Source organism: Sapajus apella, unplaced genomic scaffold (genome assembly GCF_009761245.1).
Source record: "Sapajus apella isolate SASKATOON/1434 unplaced genomic scaffold, GSC_monkey_1.0 scaffold2, whole genome shotgun sequence".
Classification (NCBI taxonomy): Eukaryota; Metazoa; Chordata; class Mammalia; order Primates; family Cebidae; genus Sapajus; species Sapajus apella.
In genome coordinates, this window is record NW_022436942.1 from 81,505,652 (window position 1) to 81,518,343 (window position 12,692).

At 57.8% G+C, this 12,692-nt stretch overlaps 1 protein-coding gene across 6 annotated transcripts; it reads right to left on the reverse strand.

The window, feature by feature from the left end:
* Positions 1–275: 275 nt before the first annotated feature.
* CDK2AP1 (cyclin dependent kinase 2 associated protein 1) lies at positions 276–12,147 on the reverse strand. Of its 6 annotated transcripts, none has more exons than XM_032243355.1 (4): positions 11,981–12,147; positions 7,059–7,156; positions 5,096–5,222; positions 276–1,093 (listed from the first exon to the last, which is right to left on the reverse strand). In XM_032243355.1, exons 2-4 carry the CDS (start codon positions 7,125–7,127, stop codon positions 1,026–1,028), a joined length of 264 nt encoding a protein of 87 aa, XP_032099246.1. In that variant the 5' UTR covers positions 7,128–7,156; positions 11,981–12,147; the 3' UTR covers positions 276–1,025. The 6 variants fall into 6 exon arrangements, with proteins under 6 accessions (XP_032099246.1, XP_032099245.1, XP_032099248.1 ...); XM_032243354.1 differs by lacking the exon at positions 11,981–12,147 and adding an exon at positions 11,379–11,964; XM_032243357.1 differs by lacking the exon at positions 11,981–12,147 and adding an exon at positions 10,719–10,904.
* Positions 12,148–12,692: the final 545 nt, after the last annotated feature.

The window sequence follows — 12,692 nt, forward strand, 5'->3', positions numbered from 1 at the left end:
AGCCTGTAATCCCAGCACTTTGGGAGGCCGAGGCGGGTGGATCACGAGGTCAAGAGATCGAGACCATCCTGGTCAACATGGTGAAACCCCGTCTCTACTAAAACTACAAAAAATTAGCTGGGCATGGTGGTGCGTGCCTGTAATCCCAGCTACTCAGGAGGCTGAGGCAGGAGAATTGCCTGAACCCAGGAGGCGGAGGTTGCGGTGAGCCGAGATCGTGCCATTGCACTCCAGCCTGGGTAACAAGAGCGAAACTCCATCCCAAAAAAAAAAAATGCAGGAACTCACATTTTAATACAAATTGTTAATGAAAATAAGCTTTATTACATCAAGTAATAAATACATACAAAGATGCAAACAGTTTTAGTCATTTTCTTCCAGATGTTTTGATCAACTTACAATAAACGAGGAACTGAGATCTACTTACAGTCTTAGTATGAAAATGTTCAGGGGTCCTTGTTGGGTTTGGTGGGTTGCTCTTTCTTCTGTATTTAGAACTTGTGCATTTTTAAAAACTGACTTTGAAGCACTAATAGTCATGCAAATGCTTAAGCAAAAAAGAAGTTACATTCAGCAGAATCTACACTGTATGGCAAATGGGAACCAGCTACTAAGTAAAGCGTGCTGTCAATATGCATTAAAAACAAAATCCCTAGAGTGGTGTTAGCTTATGAAAAGGAACAAAGAACACTGTGAGTTACAAATGTATTCAAAAGAGAAGATTAAAGGGAGACAATGGTGTCTTGGAGGCAAACTAGTTTGCTGTAAGATAACTTTAGGAGCATCTTTTAAATCAATGCATAAAACAAAAAACAAACCAAAAAAACCTGGGCAGTTCCTAACTACTTAAATTGCAAATCCTAATTAACGGCAAAATCTTTTCTCAATCTTTGAGACTGTAGGTTCAGAGCCAAAAAACTGAACTGTAACCATTTTGAAAACAAGGGTTTCATCTGAACAGGGGAGATGAACTGTAACTTCTCATCCTGTAAAAAGATGGAAATCCTTCAAAACCAACAAGGAAGCTAGGATCTGGCATTCCGTTCCGTTTCTGCCAAGCACTCCCGAACCAGTCCTCTAGCATGAATGATGCCTGAAAGAGAGGCAGAGACCTATGATCAGCCGGTGCACCGGGCCAGCCAGCCAGCAGAACCCATTCTGAAACAGGAAGAGGATCCATCCTTCCATGCCTGGCCACAAAACCCTCAGACAAAAAGGGAACTGGTGGCACCTTGATCCAAGCAACCCTGAAGGATGCTAACCACCCCATGCCCCTCTAAAGCCCTTTCCTCCTCACCACAACTCCATGTCTCTCTAAACATTTCTACCTGCACTCATGGTGGCACCAGCAAGCTGTCCCTGTCCTTCCGTGACATTGTTGGGTGAAAGACCTGTCTCCACCCAAATTCTTTATGCCTGACCCACTGTGGAGATTTTTCTCTGGCTTCCTCAGTCCGAATTCTAGAAAGGGCTTGACCAGTGTCAAGCAGAAGAATGCCTCTCGCCGGACACTCGAGGGCGCAGAGGACTGACTGCTGCCTGGTCCACCGGGACATCCCCACAAAACTCTGCAGCTACCTTCTGCCCTATGAATCTTCCCCAGTCTTTTGTCTCTACGGTTTGGTGCTTACCGTTTTTTCTTTCTGTCGCTACTGAACTTCATGAAATATGATCTTTTAATAGACACTAAGGATTCTATTTCTTCTAATAAATGACTCCCAGAGGCCACTGGGAATGACATCCCCACATCATCAACTCACAAATCTTAGAATGTAACTCAGAGCCTTGGAGAATGTTTTCTGTAAGGACCAGACAGCAAATATTTTGGGCTTTGCAGGCTCCACAGTCTCTGTCACAACCACTTCCAATTTTTTTTTGAGACAGCATCTTGCCCCATCACCCAGGATGGAGTGCAGTGGCACAATCACAGCTCACTGCAGCCTCAACCTCCCAGGATCAAGGTGATCCTCCCACCACAGCTTCCCAAGTAGCTGGGACTATGGGCACACACCACCATGCCTGGCTGTTTTATTATTATGTGTAGAGATGGGAGTCTCACTATGTTGCCCAGGCTGGTCTCAAGCTCCTGGCTTCAGCCTCCCAAACTGCTGGGATTATAGGCGTGCACCAACACAAACTTTTATTTATGGACATTTAAGTCCGAATTTCACGTAACTTTCACACATCCCCAAATCATTTTTCTTTTTCAACCATTAAGAACCATGACAGCTCAGTAGGTCACACCTGTAATCCCAGCACTATGGGAGGCCAGGGCAGGTTGGCCACTTGAGGTCAGGAGTTCAAGACCAGCCTGGCCAACATGGTGAAACCCCATCTCTACTAAATACAAAAATTAGCCAGGCGTGGTGGTAGGCACTTATAATACCAGCTACTTGGGGGGCTGGGACAGGACACTCACTTGAACCCTGGAGGCAGGGGTTGCAGAGCTAAGATCATGCCACTGCACTCCAGCCTAGGCAACAAAGTGAGACTCTATCTCAAAAAAACAACACCGGGCACAGTGGCTCACGCCTATAATCCCAGCACTTTGGGAGGCTGAGGTGGGCGGATCACCTGAGGTCAGGAGTTCGAGACCAGCCTGACAAACATGGAAAAACCCTGTCTCTACCGAAAATATAAAATTAGCCGGGCGTGGTGGCACATGCCTGTAAGCTCAGCTACTCAGGAGGCTGAGGCAGGAGAATCACTTGACCCCAGGAGGCAGAGGTTGCAGTGAGCCGAGATCACACCATTGAACTCCATCCTGGGCAATAAGAGCGAAACTACCGCCTCAAAAAAAAAGTAAAAACAAAAACAAAAGGACTATAAAAATTATTCTTGGGGCCGGGTGAGGTGGCTCATGCCTATAATACCAGCACTTTGGGAGGTCGAGGAGGGCAGATCACCTGAGGTCAGGAGTTCAAGAACAGCCAGGCCAACAGGGTGAAAACCCATCTCTACTAAAAATACAAAAATTAGCTGGGTGTGGTGGTAGACACCTATAATCCTAGCTACTTGGGAGGCTAAGGCAGGAGAATTGCTTGAACCTGGGAGGCGGAGGTTGTACTGCGCCAAGATCATGCCACTGCACTCCAGCCTGGGTGACGGAACAAGACTCCGTCTCAAAAAAAAAAAAAAAAAAAAAAAAAAAACACTATTATTGTGGCTCTTGGCTCATGGGCTGTAGTTGCCAACCTACCTACAATGCTCCTAAGTCTCCAAGCCATCAATGACGTGTTTTCACCCTGCTGTGGCCTGAGCTTGGTCAGCTCGGGCTTGGCTGTTGGCCAAGGAGTGACACTAGGTCTTCCTTATTACTGAAAGGTTGGCAGCTTATACCCATTTTGTTGACTTGAACCAGTACCTTTTATGGGTGGCTGCAAATCACCTGTTGGACTTTGGGTCCCAGCATGTTCCCAGGAATTTCCATTCTGGTAACCAGCATCGCAGCTACCAGAGAGCGGCCCTGGGACCACCCAACTCTTGGGGCAAGACCAGGGTTGGGCTCCACATCTCTTCCCCAGGCCCTCTTCAATCACACCCTGTAACCCTGCTAGTCCCAACCTAGCTTTGAGATCCATCAACCTCCTCACAGGGTTTCATGAACTCCAAAGCAACCCTGCTCCTGGCAGCAGCCTGTCCTCAGCTGGCCGTCGTGTCACTGGAGTCATGACGTCAACTACAGCCCACATTCATGCCACATATTTACAACCAAAGAATGTTCTTCTCCAAGGATGCTACTCCTGCCTTTTAGAGAATCCCAAGTTCCCTCTCATCTTGAATGAGATCACGGGCTACGGCTGCACTGCACTGTAGCCTTCTAAAATAGAAATCCTACTCTTCCTCCACTCCTCTTTCATTTCAGGAGGTAGCAACCTATTTAACATCCTTCCGAAATCAGCCAATCATGCCCGGCACGGTGGCTCATGCCTGCAATCCCAGTACTTTGGGAGGCCTAGGAGGGTGGATCACCTGAGGCCAGGAGTTCGAAACCAGCCTGACCAACATGGACAAACCCCAACTCTACTAAAAATACAAAATTAGCCAGGCGTGGTGGTGCGCACCTGAAATCCCAGCTACTCAGGAGGCCGAGGCAGAAGAATAGCTTGAACCTGGGAGGCGGAGGTTGCAGTGAGCCGAGATCACGCCTTTGCACTCCAGCCTGGGCTACAGAGCGAGACTCTGTCTCCAAAAAAATAAAAATAAAAATAAAAATAAAAATAAAGAAATCAGGCGGCCAGTCATACCTTGACACAAGTCCCTTGTGCTCTATCATCTCCTGCCTGCCCTCCCGCTCTTCAATCATTAAAAGAACAAAGTGCCAGACCGGGCACAGTGGCTCACGCCTGCAATCCCAGCACTTTGGGAGGCCAAGGTGGGCGGATCACCTGAGGTCAGGAGTTGAAGACCAGCTTAGCCAACATGGCAAAACCCCATCTCTACAAAAATACAAAATTAGCCAGGCATGGTGGTGTGTGCCTGTAATCCCAGCTACTTGGAAGGCTGAGGCAGGAGAAGTGCTTGAACCAGGGAGGCAGAGGTTGCAGTGAGCTGAGATTGTGCCATTGCACTCCAGCCTGGGAGACAAAGCAAGACTCCGCCGCAAAAAAAAAAAAAAAAAAAAGAACAAAGTGCTCTGAGCCTCCCTCCCCAGACCCTAGCTTCTTTGGGTCCAGCTCCAAAGAGGGGACAGCAGAGGGCAGTGCAGGCACTGATGACCCTGAGCTTGGCTTCCCTAGGACCAGTGTCAGCCAACAGAAGCAGACCAGGCAGGAGGGGGAGCAGCAGGGTCAGGGGGCTTCGAACACCCCCTTGAAGGTCAGCAGACCCTCTGGCAGCACGCAGGGTACGAAAGGCTATCTGGACTGCCATTCCCGGAAGCCCCCTCTGAAGACCTCTGGCCCCCAAGACCCCTTGCCACCAGAACCACTGCCCGCCTGATGCCTCCACAGCAGACAGCAACTCTGTAACAAGACAGGAGCCCTAGTAGGTGAGCCCCATCCCTAGCCCACCCTCCCATGTTTTCCCCAAAAGTCTTTCCAGAGATAAAGGCCTAGCACTGTGGTCACCGGCAGGGCAGTGGGGCCAGGCTTACCACGCTTCAGCCTCTCCATGGCGCTCTTGCTGCCCGCGTATGTGGGTCTGATTTCCTTCCCCAGCTCTTCAATGATGGCCAGCAGCTCCGCGTATTTGCTTTGGGGCACCTGGCTATTTCCAGTTCCCTAGAAGCAGAAAAAAAATGGGTTCAGCAAAATTAGCCGGGCATGGTGGTACGTCCCTGTAATCCCAGCTACTCGGGAGGCTGAGGCAGGAGAATTGCTTGAACCCAGGAGGTGGAGGTTGCAGTGAGCCAAGATCGCACCACTGCACTCCAGCCTGGGCGAGAGTGGGACTCCATCTCAAAAAAAAAAAACTGGGTTCAGCAGACTGAACCTGACCCCAAGGCCACAGGCAGGTGGGTGGAGAGGATCCTGGGCCGGTCAAGGGAGGGAACGCAGCCCAGCCTCAGACTCCTGGAGCGCCCACTTCAGCTGGGCTGAGGCACGTCCCATTCTAGCGGACAACTACAGGTTAAGGAGATGGTCCTCACGCTCCCATCCTCACACACCCTGGGAGACCACCCAGCCGTCTCCGGGAAGCAAGTTTATCATCTCCAATGAACAGAACAGGGGAACCAGCTCTTCTTGGCTCGAAAGAGTCCACAGAGCATCTCCCAGGAGGCAGACAGGAGGGAGGGCGCATCCCAAGGGCCAAGCCTCGGAGCCACTGTGGAGACAGAGGCCACATCTGGGCCACCAGGACCACAGCCATTGGCCACGGCCAAGCCAGAGCCTGGAATGCATTCCCTTCTCTCGCCATCCCACTAACGGGGCCCGCCCTCCCAAAAACCTTTCCTCCCACCATCACCAGGAAGCCCCAGGCAAGCACCTGGATCAGAGAGGCTAGGCTTCCAGAAGGCCCGAAAGCCCAGGCCGCCTGTTCCTCGGCTGCCTCCTCCCACAGCTGCGCCAGCTCCCTGGGCAAGGCCCTCGCCTCCTCCCTCCTGCACCACCGCCTCTGTCCCCTGGCCTCGAGCTCTGTCCTGGCCTCATCCTGGTCCGGCTGCTTGGCCTCCCCATGGCACTGCCTGCAGGCCTCATGGGCCTCCCGCCGGTCCCGGCACCGGGGTCGGATGGCCGGGATGTGGCACTGCCCCTCCAGACGGTGCCTCTGCCTGGCCTCCCGCAGCCGCCGCTTCTTCAGCAGGTCCCGCTCATGGGCCCGCATCTGCTTATCCTGGGGCAGGACAGCCTGGCAGGGCACGGCCAGGGAGCCAGCCACTGGGCAAGGAACAGGCTCCATGGCGACCTCAGAACACTGGCGCTGGGGCCCAGTCAGGGAGAGCATCTTTCCACTGGGACCTTCCCCAGAGGTTGTTCATCCCCTTGGAAATTCGGGGTACAGCTGAGGTGGAGGCTACCCCATTCCTGCCGCTCCCCAACCTGGGATGGGGGTACTAGGGTCACCCTTGGGCTGATGAGGAGCCCAGGTCTTGGGCAGTTACCAAGTGGGGGTCAGTCTGGAAAGTGGTGGTACGAGGGACCGGCCTCGCCCGGGCCATGCTCTCAAACACTGGCCCTCGACAAGAGGCAGCTTGGCTCCCAAGACACAGCCGCCTCCTCTCTGCGGGGCCCACGCCCTGTGGAGAGCAGCTGGGAACCAGCCCTCTCTTCTGTCCCAGCTTGGAGAGCCAGGGTCAAGGTAGGCCTCACTTGCCCAGGAAAGAGGAGAGTGGAGACCCACCAGAGGAGCACGTGGCGTGGGGGCTCAGTGCAGCTGGGGCTGCTGCCACTTCCTGGTGCTCTGTGCCCACCACCTCACAGGTCCCGGCAAAGCACAGTCCTCAGCACCCTTCATTCTGATGTCTTCTGAGCAGGAGCCCAGGCAGGGCCTTGGGCTGAGAAAGCTCCATCCATCCTTTCTGCGCCTTCACCTCTTCCACCAACTCTTCTCCTCTGAAGGCAGGGAGCACATCTCCCCGCAGCCCCCCCGCCAAGCCATCACCCGCATTGTCATACCTGGGTGTAGCCTAGGGACGGTGGCCCGTAGTCACTGAGCAGTTGGCGGTATTGTGAAGACGTCGCCATGCTGGTGGAAGGCGAGTGGACACTCCCAGCTACAGGGAGGGGAGAGAGAGGCCAGGAGTCAGCTCAGCCAGCTGTACCAAGGCAAGGGCTCCAGGTTCTGCAACAGCCCCTGCCCAGGACCCACGCCACCAACTGTGGCAGGACAGAGAACCCCGCTCTCCGCCTCCGGTCTGAGCAGCACAGAAGACTGCTAGTGGAATGGAGCTAGAAGGCACCCAGCCATCTCCAGCTCTGCAGGGGCCGCTGGTCCTCATGGAGCTCCCTCCCAGCCAGCCAGAGCCTTCCAAGCAGCAGGGCTGCTCCCAAAGATAAAGTTACTGCCATGCCACTCCCAGCCTCATCCCTGACCATCCCTTGTCCCTGTGTCCTGGTCCCCAGAGGCTGAGAACCTCAAAGCCACATCACACCACAAGTGTCCCCTGCCGTGGAGGCTGGTCCACACAAAGCAGAGCTTCCTAACACACGAAGCCTTTTTGCTCCTATGTCCCCAAATGCTCCTTTGCTCCTATGTGCCCAAATCGCTGCGCTCAACGATGGGGAAGACACGGGGAGGCCTTGGAGTATGAGACCCAACCCTACCACAGCCTCTGTGTGCCCCAGAGAAAGCCCCTCGACCTCTCTGTGCCTGTCTCCCCTCCCCAAAGAGGGGACCACTCTTGGCAGTCTACATCCCCAGGGCTCTGCATCCCAAGACAGGAAGGTTGAGGCCCCACATACGGGAGGCAACACTGGGGCCCGTCCAGGGCCGCAGTCAGGGACCAAGCAGGGCCCAGCCCAGCACACTGCCTCCTGGATGTGGGAGGGGAGTCCGTGGCTGGGAGCACGCAGCCCCGCAATGGCGTCCCAGTGGCCATTAGCGGGTAAAGGATAGCCTGCAGAATGACAAACAGCGGTAACCATGGAGAATTTACCTAGTCCTCCTCGGCAGCTGCCCGCCTGCCGCCCCCAGAGCCACACGGTCTCTCTCTCACACACACAGCGGGTGCAGCAGACTTGGCCCCGGGGACAGACAGCTGGTGCCAGGCTGGCCAAACCCACCAGCTGCTCGCTTGGTGTGGGCGAGGGGAGGGGCAGAGGAGGAAGGAAGTTCGGGGCCTCAGGCTGGGGGAGCTGGGAGGAGCCCTGGAGAACCCTGGCTCCAGGCCCCTGGCTGTAGAGACCTGAGGGGGTGGCCCCAAGCCTCACAGCACAGAGGAGGCCAACGCAGGGAGCCAGCTACCCTGGCACCTGCCTCTCTGTCTGGGATGGGGGACAGTCTCCAGCTATCTCCCTGGGTCTCCGGCCAGCCCTGGATGCCGCCACTGCAGCCCAGGGCTATGCTCAGGCTTGGGGTGGACTGGGAAATGCGGACTTGGACCTGAACTGGGCAGAGCGCTGTGCCACTCCGAGCCTCAGTTTCCATGCCTCCCACGTGGGGATGACAAGACACATGCGCTACAGAGATAGGCTGCTCAGGACGGGGAAGCACTACCCCCACGAACTCCGGCCACGTTAACAGCCACTGCAGGAATTGGCCAGGGCGGTGTCCCCCAGAGCCTCCTCACCACATCAGCCAAACCCCGTTTTCTCAGCTTCTGATGTGGCAGCAAACATGGAGTGGGGAATACAGTCTCTGCCAGCACAGACCTGGGTTCCGATCCTGGCATCGAGGGCCAGTCGCTGGGGCGAGCATCGTGGACAGAACCCAGGGCATTTGGAAGATCCCAGCACCCCGGCAGGAGAAGCGCTGGCCGCTTTCCATGCATGCTCACATCCCGTCGGTGTGCCCCATCCTCCTCCGCAGCTGCTCTGCCCACTGATCCCCGCCTCCCCTTTTCTGTCCTCCCCACACCCCCGTCAGCACCAGCCCCAGCTGTGCCACTCCTAGGTGTGTGACCTCAGACAGTGCCCCTCCCTCTCCAGTCCTCAGTTTCTCCATTTGTTAGAGGCAGTGCTTTCCAAGAGAAGGTCTACCGGCTCCAGATCCTACTATTTGATGATACCAGGGTTAGGTTTTGCAGGGCTGAGAGGGAGGAGGAATGAGAAATCGGTCCCATTTTGGCTGGGCGACTAGAGCAATAGCTCGGTGACCCCAGTGCTCAGTCCAGGCCAGTTCCTTGTTGAGGGTTGGGGGTGGTGTCTGGTCCTGGAGAGAGCTGGCGGAAGGGCCCGAGTTCCACTCATGGTCACTCCTTCCTGCAGACACAGGGACCGGGACACAGGGACCGCGTCAGCGCAGGCCGTCTCGGCGCATCTCAGACAATGAGCGCAGTGTGCAGGAGCGAGGGGTTGGCAGAGGCCAGGAAGCTCCTGGGGCCAGGCGCAGCTCCCCGCCCCCACGCCAGACAAAGAGCGCCGGGGCCTGGGGAGCTGGCGGCCTTCCCGCCACTTGGGGCGCCTGGGGGGCTCTGGGGCGGGGGAGGCGGGGGCTTTGTCTAACTCCACCACTGCCACCACCGGCCAGGCCGCGGCTTGGCAACCCGTGAGCAGGAGGCAGGGCTGCAGGGCGTGAGGGATGATGACAAGGAAGCTGGAGGAGCGGCGGCACCGGAGAGTCCATCTTGGATGCAAATGGCAGGAGGGGAGCTGGGTTTCGGCAAAGGAGCCCATGGTGGAGGGGCGGGGGGGGGGGGGGGGGGCACGAAAAAGCCCAGATCTGAGGATCTCGGCACTCCTGGAATTCTCCACAAGAGAAAGAAGAAAAGCTGAGTACAAGTGCAGCCAGCCCAGAACAGGACTTCAGGGGTCCCTCTGGGTGCCGCCGTTCCTGTGACCCCAAACCCCGAAGGTCCCAGTTTAGGGTCCCGGCCCCGATGATAACAGGGCAAGTCTGAGATGTCAGCCTTGCCCGGGCAGGCAACACCAGCCCCTGCCCTCCCCACAGGCCAAGAGGAAGAAGGCTGCTGGCATTCCTACCTGGCAACAAAGCCCGTCTTTGTAAGGTCTGCGGACCCCAGAGGTGAGAATGTTTGAGAGGAAAACAGTGGCTGTTTGCTCTTTGGGACTCGGAGCCCAAAAGTGAGCAATTCAACTCTCCCTCCGCACCCTGGCGCTTAACTCTTTCCAGCCCGTACACCTCAGTGTCCAAGGTTTTTCTAATATCATTTGTATGGGTTCCAACTTTGGATTTGGGGAGTTATGAAATCAGCGTTTGCAGACAAGGCCCAAAACTCGAGCAGGAGAGCCAGCGTGGCACCGGTGACCAACGGGGCCACCTCCCCTCCCCCTCAAGCTCTTTCCCCCTCTCCCCACGACGCACCTTTTGGGAAGTCTGTTTCCGACCAAGTGTCAGAGCAGAGGGGCCCCAGTGAGTGCAGAACGCCCGGCACCTCCGAGCCCCTCGTTGCACCCACTCTCCATGGCTCCCTTGGTCCCCTGGGCTCAGCCTGAAGCTGCCTGACAACTTCTGGAGGAGTTTCCTGCGAGCGCCTGGCTGCAGCCACAGCCCCAGGAAGGGCGAGGAGAGCCCCTCCCGGCTTCTGCATCCAGGGCTTTCCAGGCCCAGCCCTGCGGGCTCCCAGATGGGGCGTCCGCGTGACCCGCTGCCCCCAAGCCCGAGCTTGGGCCCCAGCAGTCCCAGGGATTAGCCAACTTCGTTCACTCCGCGCACACCTTGAGGGGATCCGCGCGTGCCCGCGTGAGGCAGCCCCTGCTCCCACGCGCCCGGCCAAGGCCCCTGGGCCTCCGGGTTCGCTGTCCACCCGCGACCCCGTCCCGGTCACGATCACGGCAGGCCGGAGACCTCAGGGCCCGCGGCAGGCCCGCACCCCTCCGCCCGCGCCCGCCCGCGTGGGGTCTGGCCCCGCCCGCAGCGCCCCCAGCCCGGGCTGCTCCGCGTCCCCCGCTCCCCAGGGCGGCAGAGCCCCGCGCCCCGCGCCCCGCGCCCGGCGCGGCCCGGGCCGCTCCCGACTCCCGCCGGCAGGGGCCCTCGCCGAGCCGCCCAGAAGCGGGAGAAAAAGGAGTCGAGAACAAGCCTCCCCCGCCCTCGCCCTCGCCCGCCGCGCTCCATGCGATCCGCAGCCGCCGGCGCGGGGGTCACCCCGGGCCGCCCGCCCCGCACCCCCAGACGAGGCCCTCCGCGCGCGGGGCGCACCCGCGAACTTTGGCGGCGCGGGCTCGGAAATCATGGCGGCGGCAGCGCTGCCCCGGGCTGGGACCCTGAGCCCGCTGCCCCCGGCCTCTAAGGGCGCCCCCGGGAGCCCCGGGCCGGGGCTGGGCGCGCGGGCCCCCAACTTGGCGGCGCTCGGGCCGCGGCGCACGCGGCTCACTCACCGGCGTTGAGGGCGGCGGCGGGCATGTGCGCGGCCAAGTTCGGTTTGTAAGACATCACCCCGGGCGGCGGGCGCGCCGGGCGCGGCGAGACCAGGCCGCGAGGGCAGCGGCGGAGGTGGCGAGGCCGGGCGGCGGCGCGGCGGCCCCGGCGGCCCCGCGCCGGTCCGAGCGCTCGCCGAGCGCCCGCGCACTTTTTGTTGTCGGCGGCTCGGGCCGCGCCGGCAAATATGGCCGTCCGCGCCCTGCCGCCGCCGCAGTCTCACCCAGGCCCCGGGCGCGGCGCAGGGGCGGCCGCAAACTTTCCGCGGAGCCGGCGGGGCGGCCGGGGCCGGGAGGGGGCGGCCCGGCGTCAGGGGGCGGCTCCGCCCGCGGCCGCGCCCCGCGCCTCCGGGTGCGCTCAGCGCCCGCAACTTGCCAAAGTTTGGGGGGCTGGGGTCCCGGCGGCGCCCGAGGCCCGCGCGCGTCCGGGCGACTGCTCCGCGCCGGGCGCCCCGGGGGTCCGCTGGCGGCCGCCCCCGCAGCGGCTGCGGGAGGCCAGGGCGAGCGGGGATCCGAGGAGCACTTTCTTCCCCTTGACGGTGGGGGCAGGGATGGAAAATTACCTGGAGAAAATGGTGGCGAGTGGTGTATTTAAGCACGTAGATCATTCCAGACGCCCAGGTCTGGCCAAGCCCCAGGATTAGAATAACCGATGCTTGACATTGATTTCAAATAAATTCCATCTCTCTGTCTGTTTGAAGTGGTTTTTAACCCTTTGGGGACCCAAGACTCCTTTGAGACTGACAGAAGCTAGAGACCTTCACCCCCAACCCCTCCCAGGAAAACTCACACCTGCATCCGCACAATTCCACATATAGATTCACTCTAGTATTTAAGGGAAGCACCTACTATGTGCCACTCACTGTTCCAAGCGGTAAGGATACAAGAATGAACTTGGCAAAGTTTCTACCCCTGGAGTTTACATGGCAATTTTTGATCCTCCTTCGACCCCAGCCCCAGCCCCAGCCCATCCTCGGATCTGATTGAAACGTAACCATCGAGTGTATTTTGGATTGGTTTAGATGAATAACCTGAAGGTTGTGGTTTTTGTTGTTTTTTTTTTAATTTTGGAGTTCTGCCGAAGTAGTAATACTTCGTTGAAATACATAGGAGGCCCACCCTTTTCTGTTGTTTTTAATCGCCCTGGTTTGCATATTTAATTAGACACAGGCATGCAAGCATCATCTCCGGATCTGGTGACAAAGGCACCCAGCTTGGGATACCCACCCAGGCAGGCCTGCCTCTTCCTTTAGGACCAAAGGTGCAGGTGACGAC

What these genes read in the sequence shown, in the direction of transcription:
- CDK2AP1 (XM_032243354.1), bottom strand. Translation starts at nt 11,433, where the DNA reads ATGTCTTACAAACCGAACTTGGCCGCGCACATGCCCGCCGCCGCCCTC. An exon ending in CGCCGCCGCCCTCAACGCCG is followed by an intron (nt 7,157 to 11,378) that starts GTGAGTGAGCCG and finishes CCCTCCCTGTAG; the next exon opens with CTGGGAGTGTCCACTCGCCT. An exon ending in CGTCCCTAGGCTACACCCAG is followed by an intron (nt 5,223 to 7,058) that starts GTATGACAATGC and finishes TTCTGCTTCTAG; the next exon opens with GGAACTGGAAATAGCCAGGT.